We start from the raw sequence: 12,771 nt of genomic DNA on the forward strand, positions 1-12,771 counted from the left end.
TATGATTATTGTAGAGGACCACTGAGCTTGGGACTTCTCTTCCAAGTCGATCGACACTATAGATTAATTATGGTGTGATACTTAGGTCATTGTAATTTTTGGATTCCGTCCTCAACAAGATAATAGTTTTGTATATCTCAATCCCTTTTAAAAAAAAAGTGAATCAGTAAAGGCGCGTAAACCAAACCCAAGAGTAATTGAATTTTTTTTTTTTTTTTTTTTTTCACAAGTCGTATTATTATATCATCACAGGCATTACAAACAGAGTAATTGAAATTTATTGGAGCTAAAAGTCACAAAGACATCAAACGACAAGGAGACCATGAATGATGTATCGTCGTCCTATAACCATTGTTTAGAATTTAGATAGCTGATAATCAGACAGCTGCCAGTTAATATTTATGCAGGAATTCTGCGCGCAGCCTCTCTCTCTGTCTTTCAATCTCTTTCAACAGCGCGACATCTTCATTCCCCTTCTGTAGATTTAGCAAACACAAGTCTCATCTTTGAGTTCACATATCAAAATCAGCAATCTCGTCCTGACAAACAGAGCTCATAAATGACCATTTGGAGGACATAGCTTTTCCTTTCCAGGCCTAGGGTTTTTTGCCTGGTCCTTCATCACCAAATCAAGTCTTTGATCCATGACTCAGGTTGCAGCATTCACAAACTCGGAATGCCTTTATTGTACTCACAAGCAGAAACTGATCTTCCACATTAATATTCTCTGCGCAAAGAGAAAACAGATCATCTCTCTTATTAGGATACGCGATCAAAAAACCAACCAAGTATTAATGTATTCTTAATATTGAGAAGACCAGACTTACTTTTATTGCAGTATACGTGACAGTGAAAAATCGAGACCATTTTGGGAGGTTATGCATAGTTATTAGTACTTGGTGATTACTCATGCTTCAGGATTACGGATATGTCCTTTGGTTTGGTTATGGCATTGAATATACAATCACTCCTATGATAGAAACCATCTGGTCGATAAACTTGATTATAATAGATAAAAGCAGCATTTGAACTAACCAGAATAAGCATTGTTGACTTGATCCTTCACATTCTCAACGAACTGCATCCACTTGGAGTTTGTGCTTTGGCCACTGTTGGGAGAAGAAACAACTCTTACCAGAGTAAAGTCAGGTAAGAAGCGCATTTTCATAAACATTCTTCAAAAATCACTCCTTCACGCAGATGCAGATCCAAAGATTCTTCTCAATGTGCTGAATTCTACCTTTTACCTCCAGATCTGATGCATAGACCATGTATGATAGAGATCACCAAAGTCACACTTGACGTTCAAGATTTACACTCATTATAACCCTTCATTCCCCATATTGAAATCTCTTTGCCTTCAAAGCAGCACTTTTAACTGCAGCCTCAAAACTTTCACTCGGTATATTATACTTTTTTGACAGTTCGGTAACAAGTGTGACTGCCATGTCTATGTATCCTTTGCGAAAATAACTGGATATTAGAGTTGTGTATGCCACCATATCAGGCTCCAACCCGCTGTCTATCATTCGATCAAAAAGTTCAGCGGCTTGTTCTAAATTGTTCATCTTGCACTGACGATCTATCAAAACTGTATAGCATACAACATCTAGTCCAATACCAGCAGCTGAAAATTCTCTCAAAACTTCTGAAGCTTTTCTTTTTCCCACTTCTCCTTGAACAGAACATGTTTCATGATGCTCTGGATCCAACTTCAGATACCTATCAAGCAAAACTGTGTATGTTACCACATCAGGTTTGATTCCTCTCTGCTTCATGTCCTCAAAAAGAGACTCGGCTTTCTGTAACTCATTTAGCCTACAGTAGGTGTGAATCATGATTGTATAAGTAAACAGATCAGGGATGAGTCCTCTCTCAACCATCGTGTCAAATAACACTTGGGCCTCTCTCACATTATTTAACTTACAAAATGCCCCAATCATTTTGCCACACATGCTCCTCCCAGGTTCAACTCGATAAGCTGACATTTTCTTCAGTACGTCATGAGCTTTCTCGAGATAACCCTCGATGCAGAGACTAAAGAATAGTTTGATGTACACACTTTTGCGCAGAGGGTATTCCAATCTAACGAATGCTTTATATGCCTTTTTAGAAAGGCCAGCTTCACAGTAACCTTTCACAAAACTGGCTTTATTTTCTGGACATTTTTGCTCTAAACTACTGAAGAAATCTTCGGCTTCTTTTACTTTACGTGCAAAACACAAGCCTTCAATGATCACACTGTTAGTGACAGCATTGGGCTTTGGACCTTCAGCTTTCATTCTTTCATAAATTTCAAGTACCTCTTCCTCATGACCATTTCTGGCCAATCCACTGACAAGCACGTTGTATGTGATTAAATCAGGCGACATACCATTTCCTATCATTTCGTCAATCAAATCAAGGGCATCAACAACTTTACCTTGAAGGCAATAGCCATCTATCAGAGTTGTGTAGTTGATGACATCAGGAACAATTCCTCTATCCTTCATTTCTTGTAGCAGCTCAAAAGCTTCTTCCACTCTCCCCAGCTTGCTCAACGCATCAAACGCGACATTGTAACAAACTCTGTCAAGGAAAATGTTCATGTCTCTAAATTCTTTAAACTTTTCTAATGCTTCCAAACACATGTCCATCTTACAATAACACTGAAGAATCAAACTAACAATCACACAATTTACTTTCAATCCTTTTCCCAACATTTTATCTAAAAACCCCAATGCTTCAGGTAAATTCATGTTCTTACAATATCGATCAATCACCGCTAAACAAGCATAAACATCAAGACCAAACCCAATTTCCTCCATTTCAATAATAACACTTTCAGCAGCTTTCATTTTCATCTCATTACAGAAACCGCGAACCACCATACCAAGCACAGCTCTGAGGTCATCACCAGCCAGATATTTCCTATCTATCAGCTCTAAGATCAAAGCAACAGCTTTCTCTGTCTCTCCAGTAACACAAAGTCCGTTAATGAAAGTCTTATAACCAAACACACTCTCATTTTCGATAAGCAACATAGCTGCTTCTTCTAAATTACCTTTCCTACACAACGCCTTAACCACAATAGCATACGTGTACTCATTTGCACACAACCCTAACTGCTTAAGTTGCTTAAACAAAGTCATCAGCATACCAATTTTCCCAAACTCAGTCATACGATTCATCAAGAAATTACACGCCTTTATATCGACAACACAATCCAACCGTTTACTCTGAAACAAAACATCGGTAGCTTCGTCGAACATACCAAGACTAACATAAGCTTTAACCAAAGCACCAGAGACTCGAATCAAAACAAATGATCGTTTCTTTTCCTCAGCTTGTTCACCAATAACTTCAATCAAATCCATTACAGTGAAACCACGCTCCTCGTTCTTAATTAGTTCAACTAAAACAGAATCTAACTTGATGTCCAAACCCCAAGTAGTAAGAATTCTGACAAGAGTTGCGTAAGCATTGACATTAGGGGACACACCATGTTCCTTAAGCTGTCGCAAAAACGACAAAGCGAGATTTGGGTCATCTCTGGTACTATTCAGGAGTCGCTGAAGACCATGTTGAGTAAGCTTGGAGAGATTAAGATGATTCACCTGCTGCTGCTCAGAGTCTGAGAGATTATTAGGATTGTTGAGAGCAGAGACGGCGTAGAAACGCGAAGAGGTGGCTGCTCTTCGTCGAGTCAATCGCAATTGTGAGAGTAAGAAGAAGGTTGGAGAAAACCGCATCAAAAATGGCGGATTTGATTGACAGAGTAATCGAAGAAGATGAGAGAATCTTTAAACCCTAAACCCATAACATTGGTCAGAACACTCCGATCCATTTAAATTAGCTAGTAAGTCTAAAATTGGTTTATGGATTTTTTCCATTAGTTCCAAATGTATTTAATTGCCAATCAAATTGAAGAAATAAATATTTGATATTTCATTTGCCCAAAAAAAAAAAATATATATATATATATTTGATATTTCTTTGATCCTTTGTTTTGTAGAAATTGAATTATCATGTAACCATTAAAAAAAATAAAATAAAAATAGATCTTTTGCATATGTTTTTTTTTTGGAACATTTGAGATATTATTAATTAGACGACAGAGTTATCACATTGTAAAACCTCTCTAATAGAGCTTGGTACATAGAAATGGAAGATTGAAAGCACATTGTCTTGTAGACTTTGTTTTGATAGGATGTCAGCACGTTTGTTTGACTCTCTTCTGATCCATTCAAATTGTAACTCTTTGAACCTTTGTGTCAATAACTGAATTTCTCGCAACCAATCTCAAAGTTCGTTGTCTTCTTTGTAAGAAGGTCATTCAGTTGTCGACAGTCACTTTCAAATACAACCTGTTGTATCCAATAGTTTTGCATAGCCAATATGAGAGCCTTGAACTCACTTTCTAACGCACTAGACGCATCTTATCCAATGTTATGTTCTGAGCTCAAGTAATTTCCATTACTATCTCTGATGATCCAACTGGCTTTAATCTCATCGAGTTACACTTCACCCAGCCACAGCTTGGTTTTTGCCTCCGAGATTGTCTATTTCATTACCCTCATCGAGATCTTTAACATATGTTATTATTCAAATTTTTAGAAACTAACATAAATTATTCAATCCACAAAGAAATTATTTTGTTGAAATTTGAAAAATGAGTAGGAAGCATGACTTTAATAAAGTTGGGTGGTAGTTCATTTGTTATAAAAATGACGAAAAAGAATACCAAATTGGTAGCGAAAATAAACAACATAACAAAACTAAATCATAAAACTAGTAATTTAATATTCTGGTAAACTGATTGTAGATCCGCGAAGATAGTGAAAACATTGTCCAAATGAAATAGATGGAAAAGGAGTTTATTGATTTTGATCTTGTTGTTGGACACGTCGTTTTTGTAAAATTCGTGCTTGTTCAGTCTCAAAATATACCATAACATTTGTTTTTTAAAGGAATTCCAATTACAAAATATTTTTTTTCTTTTTCTTTAGCTCATTCAAAGCATAATTTTATATGTATATATACATAATGAGTGTAATGTAAATAATATTATATTTTATGGAAACTTTGCAAAACTATAATATGTGGGGTCAAATTGTAAATTAGATAAATAAAATGTATTAGTATATAAAATAGAAATAGAATATTTTTTAAGAATATTCTTTTTAGAGTAGAAAATAGAGGGATAAATTGTAGAGAGTAACTCTATTTTCGAGTAAGATATAGAGCTATACATTGGAGATGGTCTAATAAAACTCATATCTTGGAGGCATCAGCTGTGATACGACGGTTGAGGGCAACGGCAGCCTTCGAACCATTGGGACGACCGAGATGCTTGCTGATGAAATCTCCAGCAGCTATAAGCTTTCCCAAGTCGACATTGGTGTGGACGCCTAAACCGTTCAACATGTAAACCACATCTTCTGTGGCTACATTTCCTGAAGCTCCTTTTGCATATGGGCAGCCGCCTAATCCGGCAATTGATGAGTCTACTATGCTTATTCCCATCTGTTTTTGCACCAATACATGTCAAACCATAAATGAAGTTATATTTATAATCAAATATTCTTCTATTAGTGCTTGACTTACCTGGAGAGACACCAATATGTTTGCAAGAGCTTGCCCATAGGTATCATGGAAGTGAACAGCCAGCTTGTCCGCTGGCACAACTGCCATCACGGCTTCAAGCATTGGAACCACAGAACCTGATTTGTTCAATTCACCAAACAGAGGGACTTGATTAATGAGAGACTCAACTCTCAACGAAAATGCGCATAAATCCAGCCCTCCCTATCTACTCTCTAACCAACTAACAACCGCTTTATTCATCTACATTCAGTCTAATAGATAATAACAGAGCTGCTAAATGTCTTCAGAGTTTATCACTCCCACATACAGTGCACATGCGTAATTGAATAAACTACACAAGATTTTCAGTAACGAAATTACCAGGAGTGCCGATTCCAATTGTATCACCCAGAGAAATCTCAAAGCAGCCCATGTCATAGAGTTCTTTCACAACATAAGCCACTTTTGAGGGTAGAACAGGTCCCTCTACTGGACACCCCACAACGCAAGATACATACCTTCAATATTGGGAAATAATCATAGACTGTTATTAGAACCAACTGTTTCTTCTATTAGTGTTTTGTTAGGGTCGGAGATTGGAAAAAAGGTTAATTCTATTCTACCACAAAAAAAAACACTCAATGGGTCCATAATATGATGCACTAAACCAGAACTGAACTACTTGAAGAAGCTTGATAGTAAATGAAGTTCGGACTAGAAAAACTGTACATGATCCAAAATCCATATTGTTACACGTACATTAAACACACAACTGAGATAAACACAACATAGGATTTTGGATCCATGCACAGTTTAATGTGTAAAATTATGATTTCCTCCAGCACAGAGGAACGAAAACTTGATTAGGTAAATAGTTACATTATATTCCCGCACCATTCTTGATAGATGCCATCTAGGAGGAACACATAGTGTACACAAGTAAGAAAAATTAGAAGAAACATACCCACGGACTGGAACCGAATGCTCCTTTGCAGCAGTGGCAACAACACGATATCTCAAGAGACTCTCTTCGATGGTACAGTTAATATTTGACAAGGAGAATGACTCAGAAGCCGATGCAAAGATTGCAACTTCCTTTGCACCTGCAGATACAGCCGCTTGAAAGCCCTAAAAAGAAGCAAGCACCCCATGTTAGTGTTCAACACCAAGAAACCAAGAATTGTTGGAGAGCCTTAAGAAATATATGATACAGACTTTTAGATTCGGTGTCAGAACCGGTAATCGAGCCCCATCTAAAGTATTTACTGCATCCATTACATCCTTTGCATCTGCAAGCTACAAGGCGAAATAGTATAAATGTCTGTTCAGTCAGATTAGTTTTACATAAGCATCCACTACAGATATTGTTTCTATACTCTAAATGCTACCATACTTCCTCTACTTGGAAAATGGTTTTCCCCATTATTTTACCTATCAAAAGCAATTTGAATATCTTGTAGCAATAACCATTGATTGTAACCAATAGAAATTCCCAGAAATGGATGCTTGGTGCTCAGTTTGAATTTAGGCACACGCAAGACCGTAAGATGTGTGATAAGACACTGTTTGCCAGTTTTATTTTTTTCAACACAGGTTCCTAAGTACACTACTGGTGAGATGCAAATCCCAACAAAACAAACTAAGAAATATATTGTTGCATCTTGAAAAACTATTTAGTTGCAGCTAACTCTACGAAGGGTTCCATTTTTATGAGAAATTTCTAAAAGTCTATCTACAATATAATATAGTCATTTCTTCAAAGTGGTCGCTTTATATGCTTAATTATACAATACACCAAACAGGAAAGTTCAGGAAAGATATAATTTATATACACCAGCATAACAGCATTACCTGGGGAACCCACTTTGGTGATACAAAACTTGTAGCCTCGACAACAGGCAATCCAGAAGAAACTAATCTCTGAATTAGTTCCACCTTTACAGATGTGGGTACTATATTTTTCTCATTCTGCAGGCCATCTCTTGGACCAACTTCTACAATCTTCACAAACTTTGGTATACCTTTAGAGATCTAAATTCCAAACAGAAAAAAAACAGAATAAGAGAGAAAAAAAAATGGTGGTTGTAGTGGGAAATTTTAAACAGAAATGAAAAAGATGAATCATTATACAAAACTATCCTACATAGACGGGGAACGAGGTATCTGTGGATATGTTTTATATAGAGGTCAAAAACTACTTTCCTCCATCGAGACAATTACCTTATTACTTATATGCGACGTGCCATTCTCATTGCTAAATGTGCTATACTTCTGCTCCTTAAAACTTTTGGATTCCCTTAAAGTCCCAGAAACAGTAGAAGTCCTTCCAGCAAACGAAATATTCCTAAACATATGCTCTCCTTCAGATAATTTCCGAGTATGCCTTCTCCACGGGAATGACTCTTTAGCAAAGCTTTTATCATCATCACTGTAAGTTAACATACATTTCAAGAGCATAAGAAACAAAAAGTTGTCATATGAAAGGAAAACAAAGATTGATATATATTTTCAAACTCACATGCAACTGTTAGAGGTAGTGCAATCTCTTCCTTCAATCCAACGGTGTCCCATACCGACATCATCCCTGGGGCGACAAGCACCGGAAGAAAATCTCTGAATCCTATCCATAGTGCTCATACTTGGCAACTTGTCAAAGCTTAGCGGCTCCTCCAAACTCGACATGGTGAAAAAATGTGAGACTGGAATAGAAGGATGATGCAAATGAGTGTTGTTTGTTAATCTCTTGCACCATATAGAATGGGCTCGTCTCACCCCATTCCATTGCATTTTTCAGCAATAGTTTGAGTTCTCTGGAGAAAATGGTCAGGTCCATTGCTCAAAAAATATGTTCAAATATACCACAAATTATCATTCAAATTCCAAAATCGATTCTCTACTAATTATCCGGAAAATCAATAAATTCAACATGAATTTCACAAAATTAGGAAAAATGTTCTCCGATTAGAACAGAATCGTGCTGCAAAAATCATCGCTCTTTGTGATCAGCCCTAACATTCTATTGAATTCGATCAGCGTAAGAGATAACGAAGAGTCTGAAATTTACCGTGATTAATTCCTCCGGAGGTTTAATTCCGATGAAGAATCTCAGGCAATGAGATTCGTCGTTTTTCCGGTGACGTGAAGAAGACGGAGAATGAAGAAGGGACGCGTCAAGTTTATCTCCACTAATTCTGGTTGGGAGGGGTCCTTTTGGAGTTGGAAGATGACCAACATTTAATTTAGACCTCAATCAATTTATAACATGTTTTTTTTCTTTCCTTCTTTACTGATTGGACAACAAATTTTTAATTGAGTAAACTGTATAGTGTAACTTAAGTTATTATATGGTGGAAATTTATTTGAATAAAATTGACCCTAACCAAGTGGTGTGTGGTAGTCCTTGTTTTAAATAAATAATATTGGTTTAAACTTTAAATACTAAAATGAGTAAAAAAAAAAGCCTATATTTCTTGTTACGAAAAAATAGATCGTGTATTTTTTTGTGGGAATAGAAATTATGTGGTGTATTTTTATTAAATACTTTCCCCAAAAATAAATAACATGGTTATTTTATTTTATGATATTAAACGATTTGTTAAAACATTAGTAAAATATATCTTTTACGTACTTACGATATTACTATAGTAGTAAAACTTTGCAAACTTAAGTCCCAATATCTTTTTTTTTCGAATATCAACTAAAGTCCCAATATCTTCAGTCTGCACCTACCTAAATGACACTTTCAGATAAAATAAGACTGAAAAATAATGTAAGAGATAAATAAAATAAGACTGAAAATAATATGGAAGATACAATAAGACTGAAAATAATATGGAAGATAAAAAAGACTGAAAATGACAAAGAAGATAAAATAAGACTGAAAATACTGTAGAATATAAAACAAGACTGAAAAATAATAGGGAAAATAAAATAAGACTGAAAAATGATTTAGAATATAAAATAAGAATGAAAATACCGACAAAAGAAAAATAAGAATGAAAATAATATAGAAGATATAATAAGACTGAAAAATAATGTAAAAGATAAAAAAAAAAAACTGAAAAATAATATAGAAGATAAAATAAGACTGAAAAATATTTACTTTTAAAGTCACGCAGGATAAAGATGATCCATTGATGTGGAAAACAAAAAGAATGATATACATGAAAACTGATAAGTAGGTGAAGTCAAGAAATTGGACATGACAACTATCATAAAGGAGATATGATAGTTGCAACAGTTTTTCAGCTAACAATGTGGATTCACTTCAAAGCATCCACAAATGTCATTGTATACTTTTTGAACTGTAACTTTAGTAAACGTTTCACCAAAAATGTATGCATCTAAATAACATAAAAATAATGTTACAAAATTCTGAGGTATCAAAGGAACTAAGTTACTCGAACACAATTCCTCTCTTCTTTTGAAGTGTGATTTCATATATGACCCCTTCCAAGTTTCCTACGGTACACCGAGTCCCAGAAACTTCATTCATCAGCATCCCGTGCTGAGCGCCTTCTCTCAAGATTGCAGAATCCATCCTGAAATAACGTTTCAGATAGTTTATTCTCTGACTCGTATGAAACTTGCAGTTATACTTATATGAGAAAAATGCAAAAGTTTTAGCTGACAAACTTACTGTCTAGCCCGTGATACGTATGCTAGTATGAATTTGCAGTTTCCTTGTCCCCTGATCCGCAGAAGCTGCTCAACACTGTCAAATAGCAATGGCACACTTGATTGCTGAAAGCTTACGTAATGTCAAGGTTTTCTTTTTCATTCCGGTGTAAATTATAGGAGTGCCCATGACGGTTTAACTGATGAAAACTGAACAGAAGATCCGGACCAAAACTTCAACTACGGATAAAACTAAGATCAACCACTGTCCTAGCGGATAGATAAAGAATTCGTTAACGAACATAAGGATATAGATATCAGCTCCAAGAATAAGATCAAAGCCATCATTGTGTTTCTTTAAAATTTGACCAAGCTGATCACTATTTCCCCATTCAAGCTTTGCAGCCTCTAATTCTGTAGGTAGAAATGAGAAACAGAACACATCAATAATATGAACAATGAGAGTCAATAGCTTAGTTGATTTTCTTTCTCACCAGCTGAGGGTTTGGGACCACTTGAATGTCCATGAAGGTCAATGTTTTTCTTCAGTATCTGAAAAGTTCATTTAAAAGACCTCATTATATTCTACCAATGTTGAATTCCCATATCAAATCTTCAGTAACGTAATCTTGCCTTGAGCACTTCATCGTTGTGGTCAGTAAAAATAACTTTACGGCAAAATTTGCTACATAGGACTCCAGTTATACCTGTGTTATAAAAGATTACAGATCAGTTTTACACAGGAACGAAAACCGGAAAAAAATAAAAACAGTATGTTCTCAAAGACAAAAGAAAGAGCACAAATATAAGAGTTTATACATGTGAATGATGGTGAAGTCAGCCAAGCAGAGTATGCAAAGACCATATTTGTATATACAGCATATCTAACAGGGAGTGATGATGTTACAATACATAACATCTCTAACTGAAATTTGAAGACGCATGCACAAGTAGTGATTAGCCATTACATACTAGGATAAACAAGATACATACAGAGTGTGAGAGTGGTCCAATCGAAATGGAAAATGGTAGGGGGAAATAAACAGCACTTACCAACGCCAGATCCCAACTCCAAAACTGAACATCCCTGGAGAATGTCAGCATTTTCTGAGAGATAACCATTCATAAGCATCGCACCAGGCCAAACCAGCTGCCCTGTTAAATCAAAATCAGCTGTCCAAGAAACATTTTAGACATAGCTTTATGATAAACACTACAAGGGTTTAGATAAAAAAAAAAATATATCTCTGAACTCATTGTTCTTATTTAGTCTTTCAATGGCATTAGAAGTTAAAAGAATACACCAGCCTAGAATACAGATAAGTAACTCCAGATTGACTATTTCAAGAGCATATAAACAGTTCATAGTCAAAAATAATTGATGAAGAAATTCACAAAAAGGGTATCTGAATCTCATATTTAGTCTTCCAATGGCAATAAAAGTTCAAAGAATACACCAGCCTAGAATATAGCTCAGTGACACAAGATTGACTAATGATAACTATATGAAGATTCGAAGAGTATAGAAACAACAAAAGTTCTCCATGGCCAATAAAATCTTTGTTAATCAGCTTACTTATAACACAAACCTCAAAACTTAACCAATAAAGTTTGCTCCTTTATTATCTAAAGAACAAAAATACAATGCAACATTGATACAAAAATCAAAATAAAGATGAAACTCACTTGAAGCTGATTGGAGACAGTAGAGCTCAAGAACATGAGAACCAAACGTAAACTTCGTCAACTGATAACTGCATCCGACAAAGACAAAACAAACATGTATATTGAGAAAACCAAAAGCAGACACTTGATCTAAGTTTAAAAACCAAATAAAACAAACATTTGTTTGTGTAACAAAATTACTCATCGTTGATGAAGAAAGACTCCAAGCAGACTATCTCTTCTTCTTCTTCTTCAACAATTGCTTCTCTACCTTTATCACTTTCACTGCCCATCTTTGACTACAGTATACAGTCAGAATCAGATATTTCAGATCCCAAGCTTCGAAGTGTGTTCCAACAAATCAAATTCGAAAATAACAACACATCAGCTAAGGGAATCGACGAAGAAAGGTATTGATTGACAAATACCTCCTCTTTGTTACTTTGTTAGAGAATTGCGCTTGTTGATGACTACAGCTGCGGCGGTTCCGTCGGAACTGTGAAAAGTAATTAGATTTTTAGAGCAGACCAAACCCATGTTTTTTCGGTTATCTGATATTAACCGGTTTGAGAGAAAAATACACTAAAATACAGCAAAAAACTATATAAATTAATGTTCGATTAATTAATAAATTTTATAAATTAATAAAAAATTTCGGTCCGATCCATGTAAAAATTGACACAAATTGATAAAATAATAAGATAATATTTTTTTTGAAAATTCTATGTAAAATCTCATTAATATCATAAATTAATAATTGTATAAACTTATCAATATATATATACATATATCATTTATATATAATATGAATATAAAATATTATTCTATATATCATATATGTACACACCAAATTATTCTATAGTAATTTAGGTATGTAAAATATTATATTTAAAATAATTTAGTGAAATATAACTCTAATATTTT

General features: G+C 35.0%; 3 protein-coding genes across 14 annotated transcripts; all 3 read right to left on the reverse strand.

The window, feature by feature from the left end:
* Positions 1–224: 224 nt before the first annotated feature.
* On the reverse strand, positions 225–3,854 carry AT2G26790 (Pentatricopeptide repeat (PPR) superfamily protein). 2 transcript variants are annotated; one of them, NM_001336084.1, is made up of 2 exons: positions 828–3,854; positions 225–727 (listed from the first exon to the last, which is right to left on the reverse strand). In NM_001336084.1, the coding sequence occupies exon 1, from the start codon at positions 3,729–3,731 to the stop codon at positions 1,332–1,334; it is 2,400 nt and encodes a 799-aa protein (NP_001318293.1). In that variant the 5' UTR covers positions 3,732–3,854; the 3' UTR covers positions 225–727; positions 828–1,331. The 2 variants fall into 2 exon arrangements, with proteins under 2 accessions (NP_001318293.1, NP_180247.1); NM_128236.2 differs by having other exon boundaries at positions 726–3,836.
* Positions 3,855–5,080: 1,226 nt separating this feature from the next.
* On the reverse strand, positions 5,081–8,859 carry AT2G26800 (Aldolase superfamily protein). Of its 5 annotated transcripts, none has more exons than NM_179756.4 (9): positions 8,630–8,859; positions 8,084–8,264; positions 7,786–7,993; positions 7,417–7,596; positions 6,781–6,861; positions 6,530–6,693; positions 5,947–6,083; positions 5,587–5,702; positions 5,081–5,505 (listed from the first exon to the last, which is right to left on the reverse strand). In NM_179756.4, the coding sequence occupies exons 2-9, from the start codon at positions 8,245–8,247 to the stop codon at positions 5,254–5,256; spliced, it is 1,302 nt and encodes a 433-aa protein (NP_850087.1). In that variant the 5' UTR covers positions 8,248–8,264; positions 8,630–8,859; the 3' UTR covers positions 5,081–5,253. The 5 variants fall into 5 exon arrangements, with proteins under 5 accessions (NP_850087.1, NP_565629.1, NP_001324446.1 ...); NM_128237.3 differs by having other exon boundaries at positions 8,084–8,375; NM_001336085.1 differs by lacking the exon at positions 8,630–8,859 and having other exon boundaries at positions 5,102–5,505; positions 8,084–8,622.
* Positions 8,860–9,723: 864 nt separating this feature from the next.
* AT2G26810 (Putative methyltransferase family protein) lies at positions 9,724–12,362 on the reverse strand. Of its 7 annotated transcripts, NM_128238.4 has the most exons (9): positions 12,276–12,339; positions 12,049–12,146; positions 11,869–11,936; positions 11,236–11,355; positions 10,816–10,889; positions 10,677–10,734; positions 10,495–10,596; positions 10,205–10,316; positions 9,795–10,106 (listed from the first exon to the last, which is right to left on the reverse strand). In NM_128238.4, exons 2-9 carry the CDS (start codon positions 12,138–12,140, stop codon positions 9,962–9,964), a joined length of 771 nt encoding a protein of 256 aa, NP_180249.4. In that variant the 5' UTR covers positions 12,141–12,146; positions 12,276–12,339; the 3' UTR covers positions 9,795–9,961. The 7 variants fall into 7 exon arrangements, with proteins under 7 accessions (NP_001118394.1, NP_001323440.1, NP_001323439.1 ...); NM_001124922.2 differs by having other exon boundaries at positions 9,724–10,106; positions 10,205–10,596; positions 12,276–12,353; NM_001124921.2 differs by having other exon boundaries at positions 12,049–12,336.
* Between the last annotated feature and the right edge of the window lie 409 nt (positions 12,363–12,771).

Source organism: Arabidopsis thaliana, chromosome 2 (assembly GCF_000001735.4).
Source record: "Arabidopsis thaliana chromosome 2, partial sequence".
NCBI lineage: Eukaryota > Viridiplantae > Streptophyta > Magnoliopsida > Brassicales > Brassicaceae > Arabidopsis > Arabidopsis thaliana.